At 38.0% G+C, this 27,006-nt stretch overlaps 1 protein-coding gene across 2 annotated transcripts; it reads right to left on the minus strand.

The window, feature by feature from the left end:
- Positions 1-20,593: 20,593 nt before the first annotated feature.
- LOC140878765 (ubiquitin carboxyl-terminal hydrolase 2) lies at positions 20,594-26,780 on the minus strand. 2 transcript variants are annotated; one of them, XR_012149349.1, is made up of 5 exons: positions 26,532-26,780; positions 26,162-26,213; positions 23,061-25,996; positions 20,894-21,411; positions 20,619-20,713 (listed from the first exon to the last, which is right to left on the minus strand). XR_012149349.1 is itself a non-coding variant. In XM_073282385.1 (4 exons), the coding sequence occupies exons 3-4, from the start codon at positions 25,988-25,990 to the stop codon at positions 21,201-21,203; spliced, it is 3,141 nt and encodes a 1,046-aa protein (XP_073138486.1). In that variant the 5' UTR covers positions 25,991-25,996; positions 26,162-26,213; positions 26,532-26,780; the 3' UTR covers positions 20,594-21,200. The 2 variants fall into 2 exon arrangements, 1 of the variants encoding a protein (XP_073138486.1); XM_073282385.1 differs by having other exon boundaries at positions 20,594-21,411.
- Positions 26,781-27,006: the final 226 nt, after the last annotated feature.

Below are 27,006 nucleotides of genomic sequence, written 5' to 3' on the forward strand. Positions count from 1 at the left end.
ATATCCCGGTTTAAAGACATGCATTTCATTGCATCGTTATTGATTTCGTTGTTGTCATGAAAGCATGTTTATTGTTGTATTACTTGATATGTTGTTTTTATTGGGATTATCTTTCTCACCGATTTATCCGGCTGTTGCTTTGTTTTGTATGTGTACTTGGCAACAGATGGGGCAGGACCAAGTCAGCGAAGGCCTGGTTAGCAACAAGAGGGAGAGCTAGTAGTGAGACTCGGTTTAGAAGTCGTGTCAGCATGTCTACCTAGTTGTTTTGGAACATGTTTAGATCTCGAACTTCGTTGTTTATGTTGTATCGATTATGCGAGTCTTATGTTGCATGTTATAGACTGGTGCGTAGTTGATCAACACTAGCATTTCATGTAATAACTGGAGAAGTTATGTTTTTAATGCATGAATTTGAGTTTGATGTATGGAATAACTTTTAGTTTGAGCTGCCAAGCTTTTTCTGCTCTGTTCTGTTTCTGCTGCAGGGGGCGCCCGAGCTGTAGTTTTTAGCAGCCCGAGCGCACCCCAGTTCGAGTAATCCAGCAGCGCTGGAGTTTAGGGCGCGCTCGAGCGGAAGTTTTTGCCCGCCCGAGCGCACCCCCTTTTTACAAAAAAAAAAAAAAAAAAATTTCTTTCTTACTTTGGTCTTGGATCTTGTATGCTTAATTGTTGTTTAGGCCGAGATTAGTTGTTTAGAACCGAGGTCTCATATTAAGTGGTATCAGAGAGTTAAGATTCTTGGTTGAACTAGAGTGAGCGGGTAGATCGAGTCTGCGTGTATTGGCTCCTCGCATGTGTTTGAATTATTTTAACTGTGTACTTAATTCCATGTGAGCATGTTTTATTATTGAGAATTATTGAATTACATGGTTATGTGATTTAATTTATAAAGCATGATCTACTTGAGATATAACTGTTTCTGTTATCGACTAGTATCCGGTATTCCAAGCGGTTGTAAGGGAACTGATTGTAGCGATTGAGATATCTCGTGTCCTAACCTTTGATTATAAGATGGGTCCTCGTCGAGTGATAAACAGAAACACACCGCCAGTTATCCATGCGACTGAGAAAGCTAGCACTGAAGTTGATCAGTTGGATGCTTTAGCAACGCCTATGGAAACCTTGCTGAAGAGGTTTCAGTCGTTTAATCCGCCGTTATTGATGGGTTCAGAAAATCCAGTTGACTGCGAGAGTTGGTTGGATGATATTGATCAGCTGTTCGATTCCATTGATTACACAGATAACCGCAGAATCAGGTTAGTCATTCATCAGCTACGTGGGGTTGCTAAGAGCTGGTGGATCATGACAAAGAAAGCAATGGAGAGTAGAGGTACGGAAGTTACTTGGACTCTTTTTAAATCTGAATTTTATAAGCGGTTTTTTCCTATCTCGTATCGCAAAGATAAGGGAGCAGAGTTTGCCAACCTGAGGCAAGGGAATCTGAACATTGAAGAGTACGTGGCTAAGTTCGATAGTCTGTTGCGTTTTGTACCGCTAATTGCCGGAGATGAAGAAGCTAAGGCAGATCAGTTCATCAATGGGTTGAACCCCGACGTCTTCACGTTGGTTAACACCAACAGGCCTAACAACTTTGCGGATGCCATGAATCACGCAAAGGGAGCAAAAGCAGGCTTGTGGAGGCAAAGAGGTAACCTGACAGCACCTCAGCAACAGAGGCAGTATTAGAATCCACCATCTCAGTATCAGAATCAGCCACCGCAGCATCAGAACCAGCAGCAAAGGTATGAATGTGGAAACAGTGGGGGAAACATAAAAGATCAGTACAAAGCAAGAGGTAAGCAGTTTAAGAGGCAAGGAAACAGTTCTTCCAGTTCCAGTGGTTCGAAGCAATTCGGTTCAGGACCGAGTTCTGGATCATCATCCTTGTACTGCAGCAAGTGTGGAGGAAGGCACTCACCGGATCAGTGTGTGGGAGTCTTTGGTAATTGTAACACCTGTCAGCAACCGGGACACTTCTCTAAGGTGTGCCCTCAGCGTAACAGAGATAGGGCTCAGAGTGGGAGTTCGTCTAGACCTGCAGCTCAGCCTGAGAGGCAGTCTTCTGCAGTGCACTCTTTCCAGCTCCAGCCGCAGAACAGATAGGGAGGTAACTCTAGTGCGAACCAGCCTCCGAGACATCAGGCACGAGTCTTTGCTTTGACAGAGGATCAGGCTCAGGCAGCACCTGATGATGTTATAGCAGGTAACTGTTCAATTTTTGGTCATTCTGCTCATGTTTTGATAGATACAGGTGCTTCCCATTCCTTTATCTCTGAGAAATTTGTGTTATTGCATGCTTTGCCTACTGAGTTGTTGCCTACAGTAGTAGCTATTACTTCACCTTTGGGTGGAGGAATTGTTTCTGTCAGATTAGTCAGGAACTGTGAGATGTGTTTTGAAGGAAATATATTAGAGTTCGACTGTATTGTACTTGGACTGTCAGATTTTGATTGTATTGTCGGTATAGATGTTTTAACCAAGTACAGGGCAACCGTCGATTGTTTTCTGAAAGTTGTCAGGTTCAGACCTGAAATGGCAGACGAGTGAAAATTCTTTGGTAAGGGTTCTCGATCTAGAATTCCTTTGATTTCAGTGTTATCTATGACTCGTTTGCTACAGAAAGGTGCAGAAGGATTTTTGGTGTATGCAGTTGATGTACTGAAATCTAGCCCAGCTTTGGTAGATTTACCGGTGGTTAGAGAAATTGTTGATATGTTCCCGAAAGAGGTTCCTGGTTTGCCACCTATTCGAGAAATCGAATTCAGTATTGACTTAGTGCCAGGTACTCAACCTATTTCAAAAGCTCCTTATCGTATGACACTTATTGAATTGAGAGAGTTGAAGGAGCAGCTTGAGGATTTGATTGCCAAGGGATACATTAGACCTAGTGTATCGCCTTGGGGTGCTCTTATGCTTTTTGTTCGGAAGAAGGATGGTTCTATGCGGTTCTGTATCGACTACCACCAATTAAATCAGGCTACAGTTAAGAACAGGTATCCTTTACCCCGAATAGATGACCTTTTGGATCAACTGCAGGGTTCTTCTGTCTACTCTAAGATTGATCTGAGGTCAGGTTATCACCAGTTGAGAGTGCGAGAGAAAGACGTTCCTAAGACCGCATTCAGAACGAGGTATGGTCATTTTGAGTTTATAGTCATGCCGTTCGGTTTGACTAACGCTCCAGCGGTTTTAATGGGTTTGATGAACCGTATCTTTCAGCGTTATTTAGATGAGTTCTTCATTATCTTTATCGATGATATTCTTATCTACTCGAAGAACCGTACTGACCATGCAGAGCACTTGAGGACCGTACTGCAGATTTTGCGAGTTGAGCAGTTGTTTGCCAAGCTGTCTAAGTGTGAATTTTGGTTAGATCGAGTTGTCTTTCTCGGTCATATTATTTCTGAAGATGGGATTTCTGTCGATCCCAACAAGATTGAAGCGGTTATGAATTGGCCTAGACCTACTTCAGTGCCGGAGATCCGAAGCTTCATGGGTTTAGCTGGTTATTACCGTCGTTTCATCAAGGGTTTCTCGTCTATTGCCAAGCCAATTACCCAGCTGATTCAGAAGAATGCGCCTTTTGTTTGGACTCCAGATTGTGAGGCTAGCTTTGTTGATCTGAAGAGGAGACTGACCAGTGCTCCAATTCTTTCTATTCCGAAGGGTACTGGAGGTTTCACAGTCTATTGTGATGCTTCTAACCGAGGCTTGGGTTGTGTTCTTATGCAGCATAAGCATGTGATAGCGTATGCATCGAGGCAGCTGAAACCGCACGAGACTTGTTATCCGGTTCATGATCTTGAACTAGCTGTGATCGTCTTTGCTTTGAAGATCTGGCGTCACTATCTTTATGGTGAGTCCTTCGAAATCTTTTCTGATCATAAGAGTCTTAAGTACTTATTTTCTCAGGCAGAGCTGAATATGAGACAGAGAAGATGGTTAGATCTGTTGAAGGATTTCGACTGTGAAATCAAGTATTATCCGGGAAAGTCGAATGCAGTTGCAGATGCCTTGAGCCGAAAGCTTTGTTCTTTATCTCTTTCTACTATTGGTGTTTCTCAGTTGATCGATGATTGTTGCACTTCTGGTTTAGAGTTTGAAACAGATAGGGAGACTATCAGAGTGTTTGCTATTCAAGCCGAACCGGAGTTGTTTGTTGCAATCAGAGAAGCACAGAAGTCTGAGCTGAGCATTCAGGTTTCAGTAGAGAAACTCAGATCTGGGCATCAGTCTGAATTCCAGGTTAGAGATGATGTACTGTATGTGAATAACCGTATTGTTGTGCCTGATATTTCGGAATTGAGACAGCGTATTCTTCGAGAGGCTCATTGCAGTCGGTTTAGTATTCATCCTGGAGGTCGTAAGATGTACAACGATCTGAAGATTCAGTTTTGGTGGAAGAGAATGAAGAGCGACGTAGCGAGGTTTGTATCTCGGTATTTGAATTGTCAGCAGGTAAAAGCAGAACGGAAGCGACCAGGAGGTCTGTTGCACAGTCTATCTGTTCCTGAATGGAAGTGGGATCACATTTCCATGGATTTCGTCACGAAACTACCACGATCCGTTCGACGATGCGATGCTATTTGGGTAGTGATCGACCGATTGACGAAGTCTGCGTGTTTTATTCCATACAGGATGACGTATCGTCATGATCAGATGGCTGAGTTGTATGTTAGCAATGTTGTGAGATTGCATGGTGTGCCGAAGTCGATCGTTTCAGACAGAGATCCTAGATTCACTTCTCACTTCTGGCACAGTCTTCAGGGGGCACTTGGTACTCGATTGCATCTGAGTACAGCTTATCATCCTCAGACAGATGGACAGTCAGAGCGGACTATCCAGACGTTAGAGGATATGCTGCGAGCGGTAGTGCTAGACTTTGGCACTAGTTGGCAAGATTCTTTGCCTCTTGTCGAGTTTTCTTACAACAACAGCTTCCAAGCGAGTATCGGTATGGCGCCTTTTGAGGCTTTGTATGGTAGAAAGTGCCGATCTCCGTTGTTTTGGGATGATTTGTCCGAGTCACCAGATTTGGGACCGGAGATGCTTAGAGATATGGCAGAGCAGGTTAAGATCATTCAGACCAGAATGAAGTCAGCTCCAGATAGACAGGCGAAGTATGCGAATGTCAGGCATAGACCTCTGAGTTTTGATCAGGGAGACCGAGTCTTTTTGAATATTTCACCTTTCAGAGGCACTGTCAGATTCGGTAAGAGAGGGAAGTTATCTCCGAGATTCATTGGGCCGTACGAGATTCTCGAGAAGATAGGCGATCTTGCCTATAGACTTGCACTTCCTCCGTCTTTATCTGGTATTCACGACGTTTTTCACGTCTCTATGCTGCGAAAGTATCATCCAGATCCTTCTCATGTTCTTCAGCCTGACGAAGCCGAGTTAGACGAGACTCTGAGCTACTTTGAACGACCGATTAAGATCCTTGATCGGAAAGAAAAGCAACTCAGAACCAAGTCGATCCCGTTAGTGAAAGTGCAATGGAGCCGTCACGACGTCGAGGAAGCGACTTGGGAGACAGAATCTGACATGAGGCAGCGATTTCCGGAGTTATTCGGTTGACGTGAGTTCTTCTTACTGTCTTTAGTTCTTTATTCTATCTTATGAGTTGTGGTTCTTGTTGATTTCAAGGACGAAATCTTTTCTTAGTGGGGAAGAATTGTAACACCCCATTTTTTTATCTTAAATGAGTTTATTTGAGTTAATCGGAGATTACATAGTTCAAGAGCCGACTCGATTTTGATCAGGGTCTATTTTGCAAAAATTGGATTTTTCAGGGACTAAAACGCAAATAGTGGATTTGTTATATTATCTACACTTAGAAAGGATTTGACTTAGTCTCCTTTGCATTATCTTCATCTCCTCCATCGGTTCTCCACCATTGAAGACGCCTCCTTAGGCTTTCAAGCTTTCAAAATCCAGTCCGAGCTCGATCCGTCCGTTAGAAATTATTTCTGAAGGCAGATTATCGATCACTGCAGTGAGAGCTCTGTTATATCGTAAGTTTTTCTACGATCAGATACATTCTAGTTTTTGGATGTTGTTAGAATCGTTCTAGATTCGAGTATGTTGTTCGACGAAGTTCTGATCATTTATTATCTGTCGGTTTTGAAATAGAGTGACGTTCGGATTTGTTATGATTTTTGAAAGTCTTTTTCGAAAATTATGGTTTTGAGATTTGTTGGGATTGCCTTTTTTTGGTTGTCTTAGAATTGTTATGAGGTTATATCGCTATTAAACTGCTATCTGCGTTTTCGATTGTTCAGTTTATAGCCGTTATGCCGTCGGTTTGAGTTTTGGGGATTTCGAACCGTTTTTGAGTTGTGATCTTGGCTTGTAAGTTGATCATGGTTATTGATCATTAAATTGTATCTGAACAGATTCGTTTGGAGTTGTCAAGCCCTGTGTTAGCAGCATTTGGTCGTCGAGAATTGGACGAAGAAAGCTTATCCAGAGTTGGAACTACTGCATTGAAAGGTAAAAGCAGTCATCGTAGCGGGATAGAATACTCGGGACAGTTGGTTCTCGAGTTTCCCTTAAAATCACATACTTGCATCTACACTCGTTCTAGCATGAGGAACTTGTGTTTTGTTGTTTTGATTGAGCTTTTGTTATATGGCTATGTTTTATGTTTCTGTTATGCATTCATCTTGAGCCAATCTTGTTTTCAGCGGGCAGAACCGCCCTTTTTGTTTAAAAGTTTGGGAACTATGATTGAGTGGCCTAGGTCGTAGTCGTTTCGCCTAGTGCTAGCATACTCATTATAGTTGCTCAAAGTCTAGAGGAGTGGGATACGTGGCACCACCTCGATTGGGTGAGTCGGTGAGTCGTTACGTAATCTCACCCTCGGGATCCCAAAAGCACAGCAGCAATACCTTGTTATCAGATTTGATATCTCGATTTAAAGACACGCATTTCATTACATCGTTATTGATTTCGTTGTTTTCATGAAAGCATGTTTATTGTTGTATTACTTGATATGTTGTTTTTACTGGGATTATCATTCTTACCGGTTTATTCGGCTGTTGCTTTGTTTTGTATGTGTACTTGGCAACAGGTGGGGCAGGACCAAGTCAGCGAAGGCCTGGTTAGCAACAAGAGGGAGAGCTAGTAGTGAGACTCGGTTTAGAAGTCGTGTCAGTATGTCTACCTAGTTGTTTTGGAACATGTTTAGATCTCAAACTTCGTTGTTTATGTTGTATCGATTATGCGAGTCTTATGTTGCATGTTATAGACTGGTGCGTAGTTGATCAACACTAGCATTTCATGTAATAACTGGAGAAGTTATGTTTTTAATGCATGAATTTGAGTTTGATGTATGGAATAACTTTTAGTTTGAGCTGCCAAGCTTTTTCTGCTCTGTTCTGTTTCTGCTGCAGGGGGGCGCCCGAGCTGCAGTTTTTAGCAGCCCGAGCGCACCCCAGTTCGAGTAATCCAGCAGCGCTGTAGTTTAGGGCGCGCTCGAGCGGCAGTTTTTTCCCGCCCGAGCGCACCCCTCTTTTACAAAAAAAAAAAAAAAAAAATTCTTTCTTACTTTGGTCTTGGACCTTGTATGCTTAATTGTTGTTTAAGCCGAGATTAGTTGTTTAGAACCGAGGTCTCACATCTAGGCTCACTACGCTTATATGGTGCAGGTGAGTACGATGATTCATTTGTAGCTCCTACCGGTGGCGAGGATGTATGAGCAAGCATGGCAGTGGCCTCGTGACCGTCGCATGGAAGAGTTATTATTATTTTGAGATACTTTATTAGAATTTTTAAAACATGTTTCAAAGTTTTAATTTTGATTATTTCCGCATGCATGAGTTTGAATTTTGGGTTACAGATTTTTATTAATATTTCATGTTTTCAAGATTTTTATTTATTAAGGGGTTTTTAATTATTTAAGTTACTATTAAAAGAATTTATTTGTTAGTATTATTTCTAAAATTTATACATATATGTATGGGCGTATAAGTATAGTATTATTCTTAGTTATAAAAAAAAAATTCCGCATTTATTAGTAGTAGATGTTTCAATTGGTATCAGAGCGCGGTTCTTGGAGGGTGTCCAGCTGCCACGTGAAGCTCAGAAATCCCACTACCGGTCTGTAAGTTTTAAATTGTTTTTCTTATGATCTATAAGGAGCATATGTAATGATTTAAGATTTCATGTTAGCAAAGTTTTAAAATACTTAGTTATGCATTGCGATTTACGTGAAGAATGTCTGGTGATGCCGTATGCCCCAAGACATGTTATACGACAGGTTGACCACAAGGAATTTCGAATTTGGGAATTAGGTTTTATTTTGTGGAAACTAAGTTTGATATTTATGATATATAGGTTGTCACTTGAATTTTGTAGTAACTTATTGATTTTTAGTTAGAATGATTTCATTGGTAAATTATTGGGTTTATGATGGTGAGAGGTAGCGGGCCTATCTAGGAAATTTTTATGAAGGTATAGCGAAAAATAGAACAATAAAGGTAAATTCTGATAAGAGGTATTAAGTTTATGTGATAGCAATACAATTATTGCTTGAGGCGAGAGTAGGATTCCTCGCAAGGATGATTAATCGAGGGTTGTATAATTTTCTTCTTTGGTGAATTTTAAATGTTATTTTTTTAGAGGTTAGTATATATTTTTGGGAATTAAGTCCGCATGTGTCAAATTAGGCTAGTTGGGTTCACAGATATCATGTTGTCCTTCATTTAACTATTAAGGTTTTTAATTGACGAAGAAGTCATGATTTTCTTGGAGATGATACTTGTACCATAAGGTTATAGTGATGGGTTGTGGTATTAAGTTTGTACTCTTAATTATATGAGGTATAAATTGTTGATAAGTATATTTTGTATTAGGTTCTTGAATCTTTGAGAATAAGAATAATCATGGAGTTTGTCTGATAAAAAAATTGGATAATCTTTGATAAGACTTAAGGGTTCGCATGGTTGGTGTTATCAAGTAAACTGTATTGGGTTTGACGTTCAAGTCACTATGTTTAAATAAATAGATTTGGAAACTTGTCAGCCTGACTTTTAGATGTTGTGATGACCGAATGATGAAGGTGTAAATTCTTATAGGCTTGTGTAATTGGTCAGGTGTGGCATAGCACAATTGTTATAAATTTTGGTTTCGATGTCAAATATAATATAAGCTTTAGATATGGCCTAAGAGTTGACGATATATATATATTTTTGGAGTGAGTTCTTTTGTTAAGAGTTGAGTCGTTTGAGAATTTGGGTTGTTGGTCCTACACACATATGGGTATTTGAAGCACTTGGAATAATCACAAGTCATCGTAATGACTTGATATTATAACTGTTATCTCGATACTTTCGTTTTACGTTGGGATTAATGGTATATAAGTATTTGTATTGATGTTCTTTCAATACCCTTGGGTTGCATAAATTTGAATTACGGGGTCATGTTATAGGAGTGTCTCCACCAATATTTTTGTGATGCATGAGCAAAAAAGTACTAGTTGTGTTTTGACTGTACATGGGACCAACATGTATTACTTGTGAGTGGATTATTCAGTTTATTAGGTAATTGACTTAGTATTTTGATTTTGAGGAGTTTAGGTTAATTCCATGGACTATAAGTAGAGGCAATTAGGAAATGATATGGAATTAAATACTGAATGTTATATGATTACACTATTTAGAGACGATGACATCTAAATACTGTTCGGGGAATTTCACTCCTCCAATAGGAGAATCTAAGTGCCTTAAGCCTAAACCAACCACATAATTAGAATTCATATATTTTAAGCATATTCCTGAAGTTAGGAGAATTTATGTTGTACATGACGTTTGACACTAAATTCACTTTTTGGATTTCATGGATTTATAGAACTCGATATTTAAGACTTTCAAGTGTTCAATAGTTGGAAGTGTAGTGGTAAATGGATAAGTCGAAGAAAATTACGACGAATGACAGATGTTCGACTAATAGGTGTTTTAGCTTGTTATAGAAGGCTAGTGTGTGGATAAGCTTTACAAGTTGAATTGAATTTATTGGAGTTTATATTGCAATCCTAAGCTTTAATAAGTAAATTTGGGAACAAAAGTTCGGCTCATGAATGTTGGAGGATTGATAAGTAGGGTGTATAAGCATATGAAATCAGTCAAATTTTGGCATAGTGCGATTGTTGTGTTTAGGAAGATGAATAGTAGAGTTAATATATGAGTATTACGTATAAGTTGAGGTAAGTATGTGGGTGTACTTTCATTATAGTACTAAGATTTGTATAAAACGTCAGATTTTATTTACAGCGAAATGTAAGTAAATTGTAATGATTCTCTTTACGAGGTGTTTCAGCAGCGGAAGTTTATAAATGTAGGTTTGATGGAGATAAAGACGACACCTGGGAAGGATAAAATATTTTGTTTATCAGAGTGCGCAGCAGAAGCATGACGTTTAGGATACTGAAACTTGGAAACTAGATAGGTAATCGTGGATTTAGTAAATTGGATTTTTGAGAGACTCCGTTATTAGATTTAGATCAGTCAAATTTCGAGGACGAAATTCAATTTAAGGGGGGGGGGGGGGGGAGGGGGGGAGAATTGTAACACCCGGAAATTTTTATACGTAAATTCGCATGCATAATTAGGGAAAATAATTATTTAAAATTTATATTTGGGTTAAATGACATTTATGCGTTATTATGTGAATTATATGCATGATTTAAATTTATTTTAGCATTTAACCAGCAATTATTGTATTTTTAGATTTTTGAGTAAATAAGTTATTTGATCGTGTAGACGGGACCGTGGACGGACGGGATATCAAATTTTGAGCCAAAAATATTTTATGAGATTTTATGAGCCTTAAAAATAATATTTTAAGATATTTTGTCAAGAAAATTTTTGTATTTAATTATATATTTATTTAAGGGTTGATTTTTAGCCAAAATAAGTCATTTTAATGACTTTATTAAATTTTAAAAATCCTCTAAATTATTATTTCGGAATTTTTGGTTTTATTATCAAATTAATAAGTTATTACTGAGTTTTTAAATATTTATTTAGGTATGATTTTATCTCAAATTAGTTATTATCCTAATTTAATCCTATTTATAAAATTTTAAAACTAAAACCTATCCTACCCTACCCTAACCCCATTCAGCTGACAACCCCCTCTCCTCCACCTCCTTCCTCACGTTTCAACAGAGAACCAAGCCTCCATAGCCGATCCTTCAAGGATTCTTCAAGTTCTTGGTCCGTTTGCCGTTCCGGAGCCCCGTATACGCGTAAATCTTCGTAATAATTAACAAGGAATGTTTAGTTCTTTTCCTTGAACACCATATAAGCTATTAATCATGAACGATGTTTTTATTTCAGATTTCTCCTAATTATTTCGAAATTATGCAAGTTTTTGGTTGTTTGATGCATATATATGAGAATTCATGATCACGACTCATGTTTTGACTTGCATGGTTCGGTCCATAGGGTCGGGTTCGAACCAGAGGTGAGTTAGGGTCCATTAGGGTCAGTTTTAAAGGTTGTTTCAATCCTGGAGTGGCTGGACAAAGGCTAGAACTAAGCTGTTTCAGCAGCTAGATGAGAGCAGAATTTTTGCATGGGAAAGAGGAGCCATGGCCGAGCCATGCATGGTTGGTTCGGGCCAGGGCTGGGTTAGGAGATGCTCCTGGATCCTGGAGAGGTCTTGGTGCCGGTTCTCCGGCCATTGGTGGCCGGAGTTGGTCGGAAAAGGCAAGAGTATAGGGGCTGCCATATATAGAGAGCAGATTGAGCAGTTCCGGGAAAATGGCTTGTACGGGCTATAGGAATCGAGTTAAGGGCTGGTTCCAACTTGGTTAGAACCCCAAGACCTTGAGGAAGGTTGTGTCAGCAGGGCTCCGGCTGGTAGTAGTCAGAGCTGGGCGGCTAAAGCCCTTAAAGGGCTGAGATGCTGCTGCACGCGCAGGCCGTGAGGAGAAGGAAGGGGGGAGGGCTCGGGTTGGTTTCGGGCTGGGTTTTGGGGCTGGGTTGGGTCTGGGTGGTCCGGGTCGGGTCTGGGGTGTCATGGGTCAGGTCAGTAGGGTCCGGGTTTGGGTTAGGTGGGCCGGGCTTGGGTATTTTAATTTTTAATTAATTAAGAGTTTAATTGGTTTTTGGGCTTTAATAATTAGTTAGAAAATTATCTGGGCCTCCAAATAATTTTATTTGGACCTTAAATAATTTATTTAAGTTAGCCCAATGATTTTTATGGGCTTGGGAGCCCATTAGAATTTTCGGGCCAGTCAGTGCATTTTTGGGCCAGTCTAGAGTTTTATTGGGTTTAATTAAGTTAGTGGGCTTAATATTTTTATTTAGGCTCAATTAAGTTTAATTAAGTTATTTGGGATAAAACATGATTTTTGGGCTTAGATTAAATTAATGGGCTTAAATGTTTTATTTAGGCCCAATTATGATTAATGACACTTAATTAAGAATTTATTTTTATTGGGCTTTTATTTAAGTTTAATGAGCTTAGAGTGAGTGATCAGCAGTCTGGACCAACCCATGAAAATTTATTAAGTCCGGAATATATATTTAATTTATTTTATGCATGAAGTTTATTTTAAGTATAAGTATATATGTTATGAAAATAATTAAATATATATTACGGACTCATTTTTAAGTGCATGCATACATGAAATATTTTATGATGTTTTTATGATCAAGAATTGAGCATGAAAAATATTTTTATGGAAATTGAAGTGATGTGGCGGCACAGAGGTGGTTTACCACCGGCACAGAGGTAGTTCTACTACCGGCATAGAAGTGATTTTACCACTGGTACAGAGGTAGTTTACTACCAGCATAGAGGTGGATTTATCTACCGCCACGTACGATGGTTTTTAGACTGATCAGTCGGCACAGTTATTAGTCACATTCATGGATATGACCATACTCAGTTTTTATGATGATGACATGCTCAATTATGTTATGTATGATTAGCTATGATGTATGTACGACTGATGATGAATAATTTTTATGATGCATTATTTTAAGATCATGCATGCATGTCCACGTAAGTTATATGTATTAGTATGATTATGTGATGCATTATTTTAACCCTTGTTATAAAGGATTAGACATGTTGAGCCTCTAGGCTCACTACGCTTATATGGTGCAGGTGAGTACGATGATTCATTTGTAGCTCCTACCGGTGGCGAGGATGTATGAGCAAGCATGGCAGTGGCCCCGTGACCGTCGCATGGAAGAGTTATTATTATTTTGAGATACTTTATTAGAGTTTTTAAAACATGTTTCAAAGTTTTAATTTTGATTATTTCCGCATGCATGAGTTTGAATTTTGGGTTACAGATTTTTATTAATATTGAAAGTTTTCAAGATTTTTATTTATTAAGGGGTTTTTAATTATTTAAGTTATTATTAAAAGAATTTATTTGTTAGTATTATTTCTAAAATTTATACATATATGTATGGGCGTATATGTATAGTATTATTCTTAGTTATAAAAAAAAAATTTCGCATTTATTAGTAGTAGATGTTTCATCTGAAGTCCGATTAAGCCCTGAAATTGGTTAATTACTAACCCTTAATCATGTTTAACTTAGTATTATCTTAAAATGGAATCTGAGTTACTACAAATATTATAATTAAAATAATTGTAAAATCATTTTCTTCGACATTGTTATAGGTTAACCTCGTTCCCTCCGTATAGAATCACCCTCGTCCTAAAAACATAAACTTGCTCGAAAAACATTAAAATATGACAGGCATATTCATAATATCACATAAACATAACTTTCAATTTAATAAGTAACATAAAGCAATAAAAATCATTTAAAATTTTCGTGAATTAATTTTGTGGATTTTCGGATCTTACAACTCTACCCTCCTTAAAAGAATTTTATCCCCGAAATTCGACTCACCAAATAATTCTGGGTAGCGACTACGCATATCCTTCTCAGTTTCTCATGTAGCTTCTTCTACCAGCTGATTTTTCCATTAAACCTTGACAATTTTAATCTCTTTGTTTCTCAACTTGCGGACTTGATTGTCCAAATTTTGAACAGGTACTTCTTTAAATGACAAGTCTGGTGTCCACTGGACTGGCTCGTGGCGAATTACATGAGAATGATTCGCAACATACTTCCTCAACATGGAGATGTGAAATACGTTCACTTCTACTATGTTCGGCGGCAATTCTACTCGATAAGCTCGAGCCCCAAATTTCTCCAAAATCTCGAAGGGTCCTATGTACCTTGAACTCAGCTTTTCTTTCTTTCCAAACCTCATCACTCCCTTCCAAGGTGACACTTTCAAGAATACATGGTCACCTACTTTGAAATCCAAGTCCCTACGCCTTTGATTGGCATAACTTTTCTATCGGTTTGAGTTGTCAACATCCTATCCCTGATCTTTGCTATCAAGTTCACTGTTTGATTCACTATTTCAGGTCCCAACACAGCTCTTTCTCCAACATCATCCCAATGCAAGGGAGTCCTACACTTCCTCCCATACAATGCTTCATACCATATCAATTGTAGTTTGGTAACTATTATTATATGTGAACTCCACTAAAGTCATGCAATTTCGATTCCCAACTTCCTCCGAAGTCGATCATACAAGCTCTAAGAAAATCCTCGAGTATTTTAATTACTCAATCAGATTTTCCATCTGTCTGTGGGTGGAAAGCCATATTGAAGGATATTTCATGCCTAAACCACGATGCAAACTCCTCCAAAAACTTGAAGTGAACCTAGGATCTCTGTTAGATACAATCCTAGTTGGAACTCCATGCATTCTGACTATTTTCCAAATGTATAACTCTGCATACTGATTTATTGAGAAATTAGTCTTAACTGGTAGAAAATGAGTTGACTTCGTCAATCTATCAACTATAACCCAAATGGAATTCATCCCTCGTGGTGTATTCGGTAAACCTACCACGAAATCCATGGTGACATCTTTATATTTTCACGTGGAAATTGGTAATGGTTTCAGAAGTCCAGCTGGCCTCAGATACTCAGCTTTCACTTGTCGGCATGTCAGACACTCGTTCACAAATTTAATTATGTCCTTCTTCATACCTGGCAACCAAAACAATAATTGCAAATCTTTAAACATTTTCGTACTCCCTGGATGAATGGAATACGGTGCAGTATGCGCTTCTTTCATTACATCAATTCTCAATGAATCTACTGCTGGAACCTACATTCTGCCTTTGTGGTGTACAATACCATCCTTGATTTTTGTAGCAGCCCGGTTCCATTTTACAAGATTAAAAGACTTAAACGTAATTAATGAATTGATTAAGGGACTAAATTTCAAAATGAACTCGGACAAGATCAGAACGTCCGATCTAAGAACGGAGCAATGAGGTGTCAAGTTGGAGTTGACACGGGGCAGAGATCGGTGTTGGAACACATTTTCAGATCAGTGTGATATGTTACCCGGAGCAGCGAAAGTTTAAAAATATTTATTTTCTTATATGGAACAATTCCATATTATGTGTATCAAATCCTAACGATTAAAATCAACATGTAAAATAATAATAACAATTAATATTTTATCTCTTCAAGCTATGGCTTGATTATGGACACCAACAGATTAATCTGCTCTTGTTGTAAATCCCAGTAACTGATGACTCGCTCGTTCAATCTCCTGAATTAGGTCCACGAATAGAAAACTAAAACCCTCTGATTGATTGCACTAGAAATCAATCAGATATTTATCGAAGAGATTTACAGATTTGATCTGTCAATTCAGAATGTAATTTTCCAAAAATCACAGACTGAATTTTTTCTCAAAAAGGAGACAGAATTCGAAAATCTCCTTAGAACTGTTCTAGGATATTTCGAAAACTGTAGATGTGTGTGTTGCAGTATTTTCGAAAATTGCAAGAAAATCAATTAGTGATTTTCAAAAACTGCACCATCTACTATATATAATTTCTGTACTGGATTAAGTTATATGTCTAATAGGGCACTAACTCCTTAGGGCCCATTATCCATAACTTAAGCCCAACAAGCCAAGCCTGTTATTATAAAAATTAATATACAATTCATCTTGACTCCGATTGATAAACCGATTTCACTAATGTGCACAGAAACCATTTCTGCACCTTTTAAAGTCAAGATAATTTTTATGAATCCGAATTCAGTGATTTCTGAAAATGCCCATCCCTATATGATTGGAGTCGTTTTTGTGCGTTATTTTTGCTTGTTTTGTGTTTGTTTTGCATTAGTTTCATTTTCGTTGTGTCTGTTTTTACCATTCTTGTTTCGTTTATTGTTTTAAAGTTTTTTTGTAGTCACTTCTCTGGTTTATTTATTTTTATTGCAGGAAATCACCAAGAAATGCTGATACTTGGTGAGAAGGTGATGCACAATTGAGGCGGTGAGGATAGCGCAAGAAGAAAAGCACATTTCTGGAAAAAGACGAGGCGCCCGCGCGGCAATTTTCTACCGCACGGGCGCACTCATCATTTGTAAAACAGTAGCTGGCAGAAAGGAATGGCGCCCGCGCGGCAATTTTCTACCGCGCGGGCGCAACCAAGAACTTGGGAAACAGGAGTAGCCAAATTTTCAGGCGCCCGCGCGGTAATTTTCTACCGCTCGGGCGCGATGCGCTGACGTGAAATTTTATTTATTTATTTTTATTTTTTAGAGAGTTTATCTCGGGAAGGATTCTTGGGGGACTTTAAATACAATTCTTTCTTTAGTTTTTTAGGGGAGAGACGGACGCACATCAGGAGGCAGACGGCGGCTGAGCAATTCAAGATTTCTCTTCTCCGTTGGGAGTTTTTCTTTTCTTCTCTTCTGAATTTTTATGTTAAAAACTTTTGAGATTGAATTTTTGTAATGAATTCCAGTAGCTAAGTTTTTATTTTGTTGGAATCGAGGGGATCCTAACCCCGAAACACTGTAGTGTGATTGAATCACCGGACGTATTGAGATTTGATTTATGTTTATAATTGATTTTATCATGTTTTTCTTTCTATGTTGATGATTAGCTACCCTTAACATAGATTCATAAATTGTGAATTGCTATCGAGAGATAGGTTCCTAATTAGGACGAATGATAGAATCCATGGACTTAAAATATGCATAGAGATATGGTATTTAGTACATGTTGATAGCCATAGACCACCAGGTTGAAAGTTGTAGAATTCATAGAACGCAAAGCAATCAGTCATGATAAATAATTAAAGAGATTTAATTATTTCACTGATTTGATTAGTTTGACATCACCTCGAGAGAGAGTGTCAATGTTACAGGAATTTCTGTCAAATTTATAAGAATAAATTAAATTCCAATCGTCCAGTTCAATTAGGGGAAAGGTGAACCGAAATTCCAACAAAATCATTTTGAATTGGTGTTCTTCAGTCTGAGAATTGATTGTTTGGTTGTGAAATCCACTTTTATTTACGTTGAGTTCTTAATTAATTTTAAATGTTAGATAATTCCAAAATCAAATTTGAGATACTTTGTGTAGTTGAAAATCAACGAGACAAATTACTATTGTTAGTCCCTGAGGACGATACTCGTACTCAGTACATTTTATTATAACTTGAATCGTGCACTTGCGATTATTATCGACTGGATTTGAAATATTTTTAAAGAAAATTTAAGCGTTAGTATTCCGTTGATCACTATGTCATTTTAGGAAATTCCACTCCCTTTAGTTAAGAAGTCCAACTTCTCTTTCGCTAAATTTAACTCTTTAAATTTAACTATCTCAACGGATATTAGTAATCCATTACTTGTGTGACCCTCAATGGTTCAGGGATACAACTAGCTGTGGGCTCACAACTCCTTGTGACTCGGAACAACAATTTTCGACTTACCCATCGAATCATGGTAAGAGCGCCTAGAAACATCGCCCCATGATTCCCTAGGTATCACTAATAGTGCCTGCAAGAACCAGTAGGTTTTGGTTAGCGTACAGTACGGTCCCTTCATCCAAATATTTCGATCGAATCAACAACCATTGGTACATCGAGAGTCGTTCGAGATTCGATAACTATGCAATGCATCTTGAAGATCAAATAGTGACATCGCATGTGTTACTAGGAAACCAAGTAACCTAAATCACATCGAGTACTCTGGCCAGAGATTTCTCACACTAATATCTCCTTAGATCGCATAGGATATCCACGCTCGCAAGCGTGTGGTGAATCCTTGACAACAAAGCATCGAATCCTATATGTGTCGTAACTGTACCCAATCCCGACATCTGATGACCCTCATAGAGTCGGTAAACGAGTCAAAGTATAGTACTAGCATATAGAGTCTCCATGATGTTTCAAGTAGTAAGGACTAATGGTGTACAACCAAAACCGCGGACTTATCCACTCAATTAATAATAACCACTTGAAAAGTCCGAATAGGGTAGTTCGATCATTCATCATATGAATATCCATTTGCATGCTTTGAACATCTCTATGTTCCATACCAATTAAACGTGGTACTTGGCATCGCAAATGTTAATCTCAATCTCGAGCGATCTTTATCCTTATTTGCGGACGGCTCAATTAACTAGGAACTGTTTAGAATATACATTGACTATAAGATGTGTTTCATGATAGTGATCTCTCTTATTCACTATCTCATCTTACTTACACTATAGTATATTCAAGGTATTTATCAAAACGACAATAGTATATCACAATATAACATTATGAAGAAAGATAAATAAAATGCCATTAATGAATGTAAATTATATTAAACAAAGATTTTTTACAATAAGAGACTCTCAAAGCCATTAGCCACAACTTGGCTAGCGGGGCATCAACTCTTTCAATCGGAGCGTCCGATTTGCTGGCGGACCGATGTCAACGAGATCACGCCACGTGGCCAGTCATATAGATCGGACCGTCCGATCTGGCCGATCGGACCGGCCGATCGTACCCTATAAATAGGGGTTCCGAGGGCCACATTTTTCACACTATTTCCAACATCTTCTCTCAAATTTTGAGTGTTTAGGGCGATTTCCAGCGTTCCTAGGCTTGGTCCGGGAGTTGGCGAGGTTCTCCAGAGTTGTAGCGGAGTGATTCCTAAGTTATGGGGCAATCGTCATCAGCGGGCTGACGACGGACGAAGGTATAGCTTTGGCTCCTTATAGAAAATAGGGAGTATGATATAGCCTAGTTAAGGCTTTAGAATAAGATTATGATGCATGAGTATTTTGCATTATAGTGCGGATTATAGGCTTGGACATAGAGCTGGTTTAGCATTGCCTAGTATATGAGGTACGAAAGTATTATTCGAGATATTTAGATTTAGTATGCATGTATTATGTGTTTGCATGTATTATGTGATTGCATGATTTATATGCCTTTATAAACAGCATGTCACGACTGTATGTTGCATACATGAGCATATTGAGTCTTTACCTTAGAGGTATCATGTATTAGGGCTCTCACCCTACGAGTTTGTGGATGGTTGGATACGTAAGTCTTGTGCCAGGTCACCGTTATGGTTGGACACTTGTACTAGTATCAGTACACCATTATCCACTGGGTATATGAGCCACCTCCTGAGGCGACGGCGCAGAGTGCTATATATCCTAGGCCCGGCCTATGAGCTAGTTTCTTGACCTGAGTGTCTTGGTACCCAGTTCATTTGCATACATGCACATATAATACCGTATACTCATATTCTTGTACTGAGCTTTTCATGCTCACCTCCCATACTTTGTTGTGTCAGGACACCTTATTTCCATGGGGCATGTCTCCGGTTGGATGAGGCGGGTGAATCCAAGAGGACTTAGGCGAGTAATGGCCAACAAGGATGTTTGTCTAAACTTTTATTTCTGATGTATTCGGGTTGATACATTTGGATTTTCGATATGGTTATATATCATTATTTTTGTTTGGTATTTTAATTATGGTTTCCGCTGTTATTTTTTTATTATTATTTTATTAAGTTAAATGCATGCTTAAGCTTATGATTAGTAGGTGATCACGGTGCGGGTCACTACAATTGTATACAATGAACCACCTCATCTCTTTTCTTTCATGCTATCAACTCTTGGTCTTAAAGCTTGGCCTGCTCGAATTCTATCAAGAAAACTCGGTACCACTGTCAAAGCTGATAAGATAGATACTTCTCCTTGTTCGACCACTTCCAACTTCATTCTCTCAAAATCTGCAATCAATTCTTGTTGATTTGTTAATTGATTCAAGGTTGCGTACTTATGGCTCAATGCATCAGCTACTACATTAGCCTTACTCGGATGATAGTTAATGTCGCAGTCATAGTCTTTCACCAATTCTAACCATCGTCTTTGCCTCATATATGTACCAATTCTAACCATCGTCTTGGGCAGCTAAAAAGTCCTCACACACACACACACACACACACACACATATATATATATATATATATATATATATATATAAATATAAAAAGTTCTTTTATGGTGCCCAACACTATATGTCCACTTTATGCCCACCATGTACAAGTCAACTCATCTATTGTACCGGTCAACTCATCTATTGTACATGATGGGCATAAAGTAGGCATATAGTGTTGTATATATATATATACACACACACACAATAATTATTTCAACACAACAAATCCAATGCAAAAATTCTATTTATCAAAATCTCAGGATAATTCAATACAAAAATACAAAATCTCACGATATAATTGATGTAAATATCAATGAATGATATTTTTGTTGTACCTCGAGCATTGTTCGAAGATAAAGCCACCAACCTCCAAAACGGCCGAACACTTCAAAAAACACTAAGAAAAATAAATAAATAACGCAGTCATATGAATCTCTCCCAAAGAAAATGAACTGAAAACTGCAGAAATTGTGCAAAAATATATAAATAACGAAGGGGAAAATTTAAAGTTATACTATTTTTATACTTCAAAAGAACATGTTTATGAGCTGATTGCACCTCAAAAATTGTGTACTACCTGTTGAGTAATCATATGTTTGTACACTCACTCTGGTATCTCACTCTCTCAATATAAGGTAACCAAAAAACCAGATCATGTTGCAACAATTTTGAAGCCCCGCTTGAAAACCTCTCCGTTTTCCCAGATACTTCCAACAGCAGCTTGTGGCGCCCAAAAAATGGAAGTAGGGACGTTCTGTCACTGTAATAAGTATAGTTGAACCAATGACAGCATGGAGGTTTTCCCTCCCAAAGGGCGCTACGAGAGTAATGGTTGTGATGGTGGCGGAAACCATGACAAATAATACAACAAAACACGAGCTTCCTCAAGTTCCTTCATAGAACAAGATGTAGGCCTCGCAGCTAAGAACTTCTTCCAGTGAAACTTGACGAACGTGAGTATCACTGGCATAATACCAAATGGTGCTATCTCCTTGGCCTCCTCTCACGTATGCCACATAATGGCCAGTCCTCATGCTTCCACTGTGCTCGACTGCTCCAAGGAGACGGTACATGCGCATTTCTCCGTTGGTGCACCTGCAGATACAATTTGAATACAGTATGAGAAGAGATCATCGAATTAATGTAGCAGTATCAGCCACTTTTAGAATGCCTGCATATGACAAATTCTATCATGACTTTTCTATCACGAAGGCAAGATTCTGCAGTGTAAAATATTCGGAATTTCTCAACAAGATAGGTGCAACTTTGACTTATAACAAGATCTAGTTGAGGTGTAGCCCCTTAGCTTCAATGAATCATTTCTCTCAAAAAATAATGTGAAATTCAGATACATGAATGAATCGACTTTGGAAAATATGCTACACACAACACACTTGCTCAACCAGTTTCATGATATACCTCTTAGCATGTGCTTATCCATACCATATTAATATGATGCATGACTTAGAGTAACTAATTATTAGGTCACACCGTTATATAGCGTGATTTTTTATAAACCAAAAATAGCCCTGTAAATTACAAAAATACTTCATCTGTGTTTAATAAACAAATATCATAAAATTCTATTTAAGTAAACTTTTTGTTTATCTATAACTATCATAACTCAATAAAATATTCCTTTTACATTTATCTACGCTTTTGAATTTTTAAATGATTGTATCACCTCTTAACATAAAAAAATAATATAGAAAACTATTTTAAAACTCTCGTATTTTGATGCGATCTCTAGCCATTTCACAAAAACATTACTTCATGTCAAATAATTTTAATAACTATTCACACATTGTGTGACAGTGATAGTAGTTCTTTATAATAGATAATTTGGTTGATAATCAAGTTACCATGTGCAATTTGTTGATAATCGAGTTAACCATATGTGTGCCCAAGTGAATTTAACCAAGGGAAAGTAAAAGAAAATGTGACATTAACCGAATTCAACATAGAGAGCACAATATCAGAATGGGACTGTACTTTGAAATTTCATGTTTTATACTATAGTTCCACCTCAATCCCCAATAGACAATATCAACTTAAACCAATTTCACAATCACTACATGTTACATGAGAAAAATTCTATCGAAACAAAATGAGGTTCCTTCTTATGTTTCCAGGTTAACTGTAATAGTTCGATGGACATTAGAACCCATTTTGTAATCTCCTCCATGAACCAATTATCTTCTAGTCTTAAGTCAGCTAACAGTGTTCACATCTGAAATTAAGTAATACTTTTCACATCCATAAACGTCAAACCAAAATATTGAGGAAAAATAACATTAGATAAATGTGTAGCTAGTTTAATAACAAATTCGAAGTTGACGAGTAAAGAATGGTTCAAAAGAAATCTCTCACAATTATTTTTTTGGACTATCAAGGGATGAAATACAAAAACACAAATATGTTTTACTTCAATATGAGTCCTGGTACATCCTGCCTTCATCTTCAGTTATTCTGGTAAATACACAAGTTGCGTCAAAACCATATTCATGGTATTAAAAATGACCATGTTGATTAAAAACCGCACAAAAATAATAGAAAATGTCCTGCGTGCTTAGATTCAAACTCTTGCATTTTCTAGGCTGCAACATCATTATCTAGCCTTGTAATAATTGATGATGTTCAACTTTCATAACCAGATTTGCTCAATGCCACCAAATGGTTAATTAACATCAAATAATCTCCAAGATTATAGTTCACCAAATTATAGAAGGTGAAGAAAAAAATACCTGGGCTTCATATATGGATTAAGATCAATCGTCTCTCTGAAATTCACATGTCCGTTTAATTTACTCAAGCGACCTCGAGCATCTTGACTGAATCTCTTTAGATGGATTGTCAACACAGAAGGAGCCTTACTGATTAGTATACTCTTAGTTGCATCCCTCTTTACTTTCAAACTCTTTGAGTCCACCTCCTCTCCCTCACTCACTTCTGATTCACATTTTTCAGGCAATAAATCAGTTTCAGTAAGCCCAACACTATTAGCATCACGTTTACCACAGCATGAATCAAGAATTTGACTATTGAAACTCGAACATTCCGCCACACCATGACACACATTTGGCTTCACAGACACTTGGTTTTCTGATTGACAAGCTATCATATTCATCTTGGTTTCTTGATGGTTGCTAAGCATGCTATTGCTGATATCATGCATCTCCTGATTGTGTGGCACCAAGCTGCCATTGGAACAATCAAATGCATCATTTTCCATCATCCCGCTGATGATCTCAACTTCATGGAGATTATTGTCGCAGCCCTCCAATGGACCATTTGCATTTATGGCATCACAACCATTTGGCACTATTTTGGTTTTAAGCTTTCGCAATTTCCTCCTTGTTCCCTGTTGCAAAACTTTGGAGCAACTATCACATTGCCAAGCATGCTCATCCTTGGAAAGAAGCTCGGGCTTTGTAAAAAAGGCCAAACAACTCTCAACTGACACGGGAACATCAGAATTATCAACCTCACCAGGATCAGAATCGCTACTATTTCCCACAACTCCATTTTTCACAGCATCAGCTGCCTCACAAGCAGGATATGAGGGCCGAAGCTCCAAGGTAACTTCAGGTTCATTGAATAAATCTCCAAAGCCATCAAATTCTTGAAAACCATGTTCATCACCGACCACTTCTGAAGTGATCTCAATTTCTTCTCCCAATAACTCAAAACTAGATGAAACAGGCTCTTTATACGGAAGCAAAATAACTTCAGATTCCTTAACCTCTGACGGGATTTCGTTGTCCCAGCCTGAAGAGCACACATCAACAGTTGAATCATTAAGTGAGCTATGACCTACATCAGCATTTAGCTGGACCAAGGCAATGTACGTAGAGAGCTTCTCATCAGATTGAGAAATATCATTTTGCTTCTCCACATATTGTGAAGATGCATCTTGTTGATGGGTTACTGTATCTTGATCGAGGGGATTAAACTGACAGGAGCTATCCGAGGGCACTGTCGACACAGCACATTCAGGTTCTAAATTACTCCCAATTCTAGAGTCTAAAGTAATGGGTAGTGAGACATCATTCTGAAGAACATTTTTATCTGCATAACCCTGGTCTGCAGAAAGTTCATAAGCTTCTGAGGCACCATCATAGTCATTTGTCACAGGATTCGACTCAAGGTAATCCAACCATGTTAAAACATTCGATGAGATTGACTGCTCTCCAGCATTACTAACTTCTGGCCAATTTCTCGCTTCTTGATTATCTGAAAGATCTTGATGTGTTAAACCCATGTCAAGAGCAACGGCGTTTAAATCAATGGACATTGACGATGTAGAATCGCCTGGAAACTCTGCAGGTTGTACTCTAGGCTGCACTTCGCTGTAAGAGTCTATAAAAGTTGATCGATCAGAAACACTCTCTGCTGGAAGAATAGGTTCATCTCTGTTAACTTTGGAGCGAATCCTCCCGCCTTGCTTAAGAGGTGGTTTGTTTTTTTTGCCCCGAGTGACAGGTTGGGGCCGTTTGGATGCAGGTTTCTTAGTAGGAATTGGCAAAGAGAGGTCCAAAAAGGGTTCGTAAATTGTTGAAGAGTGCCCACATTCCAAACAACTAACAGTGCTTGAAAGCTGTCCACCAAAGATGGCATCTACGAATGTGGGCTTTGCTATAGAAGTTGTCCCATCCGCCAATGAAGATTTGACTTGCTTTCTAGCACTCAACTCTTCGGTACACAAACCATCAAGCAAACATCTTAGTAACTCGTGGCTATCATGTTGCTGATATCCCCTAAACTGAGGAGCCTTGCTACAAAGACCACCAAATAAAGATCTTGGATTTATCACACCTTTTAAACCAGCTTCGGCGCTGGTTTCCATGAAAAACTTTCTCAGAGAAGCACTAAGTGGACCGACAGACTCATCAAATTCAAAAAGGTAATCCCGCAACTGATTTATTGCTAATAAATTCTGCATTATCGAATTAAAGAAACAGGTATTTCCCAAATTAATTAAACCTCTTACTGAATAGCAAACTCTTTCATCTGCCCTGTTGGATACAGAATATTCCGATTTCATTTCACTAGTTCCACTCCCACTTCCAAACCAAACATCCTCCACATTTATAGCAGATCCTTTACTTGGTCGAGCTTTCAGCATTTTAGCAATCTCATGTATGACATTCTTGCGCTCATCCATGTCTTCCCGCTTTTCACAAGTGAGTAATTTATCACAAGGGAAACACCATAACAGTTGAAAATTTTCAAACTGTATGGCCAACGGATGGAGATTCTGTTTTGCATGCCGAACTGCATGGCTGTTAGATATGGTCGGGAATCCAATGCCTCCACAAGAAAAATGCCCACACCCCAAGCAAATCCAAATTGCTTTCGACTCTGAGTTTGAATTGATTCCTCCTTTGTTCCCTTGTTTATTTTTCCCTTTATTTGCTCGTCTATCCAAGGCACTTCCTCGACAATCTTCACATTTAAAAGGTTCTGATGGGTCTAGTTTCGCAGAAAGTTTATCCCAATCAATCCCTGTATCAATATGAGAACATTCTCCTCTTTCTTTAACAACTGCAACTCCATCAATGTCAGCAGCTTCAGCATTGATGCTGCATTGTTCGGGAAGTATTTTAGGAGAAGGTGAGGTGACACGCTTCTCTTTTTGAACACTTCTTGCTTTCTTCTTGACCTTTTTCCCCATTGTAACCTGACACATATCCAAGAAAGTAAAAAGTAGTAAACACAGATCAAAATTAGCTAAAATAAACATACCACATCCAATTTAAAACACAAACATGCCCATATAAATTTTTTTTTAAGTATCGATATACTTAATCTAGCTCACGAGAAATAATAAATGACTGGAACTTACTGAATCAGGAGTTACAGCTCAGCCAAAAATTGCAAACAAAATACCAAATAACCTGGAACAAAAATCACCAAGAAAACCAATCAAATTAATCGGGAATAACAACAGGCTAAAACACTTAACGCATAAGAATAATCATCAACAGAATCAATCTACTCATGCACAAGAGCTAAACTATCCAAGAAATCCAAAAGGCAAAATAAACGAGTAAAAAATAATCAAAGATTCCTCTTCCCATAAATCAATCCAATAACTAAATTCGTTATCTAACATCCCCAGATAAATTTTTCAATCACCATCCATTACATTTAATTAAAAAAAACAGAGATAAAGCTGAAACATAATAATAATAATACACGGCGCAAGAACCAACCTGAAGTTGTAAAGCAAGATAATTTCTCGATAATCCTCAATGCCAAGTTTGAAAAATTAAGGGAAAATAAAGCCCAGATGTCAGAAGTTTAAGATCTACACCCAAAGAATGATTAAAAAAAAATTAAAAAAAATACTGTTTTATGTATTATAAAGGGTTTTTGAGCAACCCTTTCTATCTCGCTGGGAGTGGCGAGTGAGACAGAGAGGCGGTAAGGAAAGTTAAAAGGTAAATCAAAGGTAAGAAGCAACAGAAGAAAATTGTGTGGGGGGAAATTATTTGACACCATAAACAAATATTTATAAGTCTGATATTATGTTTAAGACTGATATTAGGGTTCTTTTTTCTATAAAACCGATGCATATATTATTAATGTAAATCACGAGTGATTACATCTGAAAATAAATTAGGAAACAATAAACATGACCACGTAAAACATGATTAAGGAAATTTTTATTGGATTAATAGAGTTGAA

The sequence above is a fragment of the Henckelia pumila genome, chromosome 1 (assembly GCF_033568475.1).
Source record: "Henckelia pumila isolate YLH828 chromosome 1, ASM3356847v2, whole genome shotgun sequence".
NCBI classification, from domain to species: Eukaryota; Viridiplantae; Streptophyta; class Magnoliopsida; order Lamiales; family Gesneriaceae; genus Henckelia; species Henckelia pumila.

Excerpts from the sequence above, each read along its gene's own strand:
- LOC140878765 (XM_073282385.1), bottom strand. The coding sequence starts at position 25,990 with ATGGGGAAAAAGGTCAAGAAGAAAGCAAGAAGTGTTCAAAAAGAGAAG. Across the intron at positions 21,412-23,060 it reads AATCCATATATGAAGCCCAG|GTGCACCAACGGAGAAATGC; the intron begins GTATTTTTTTCT and ends TTGTATCTGCAG.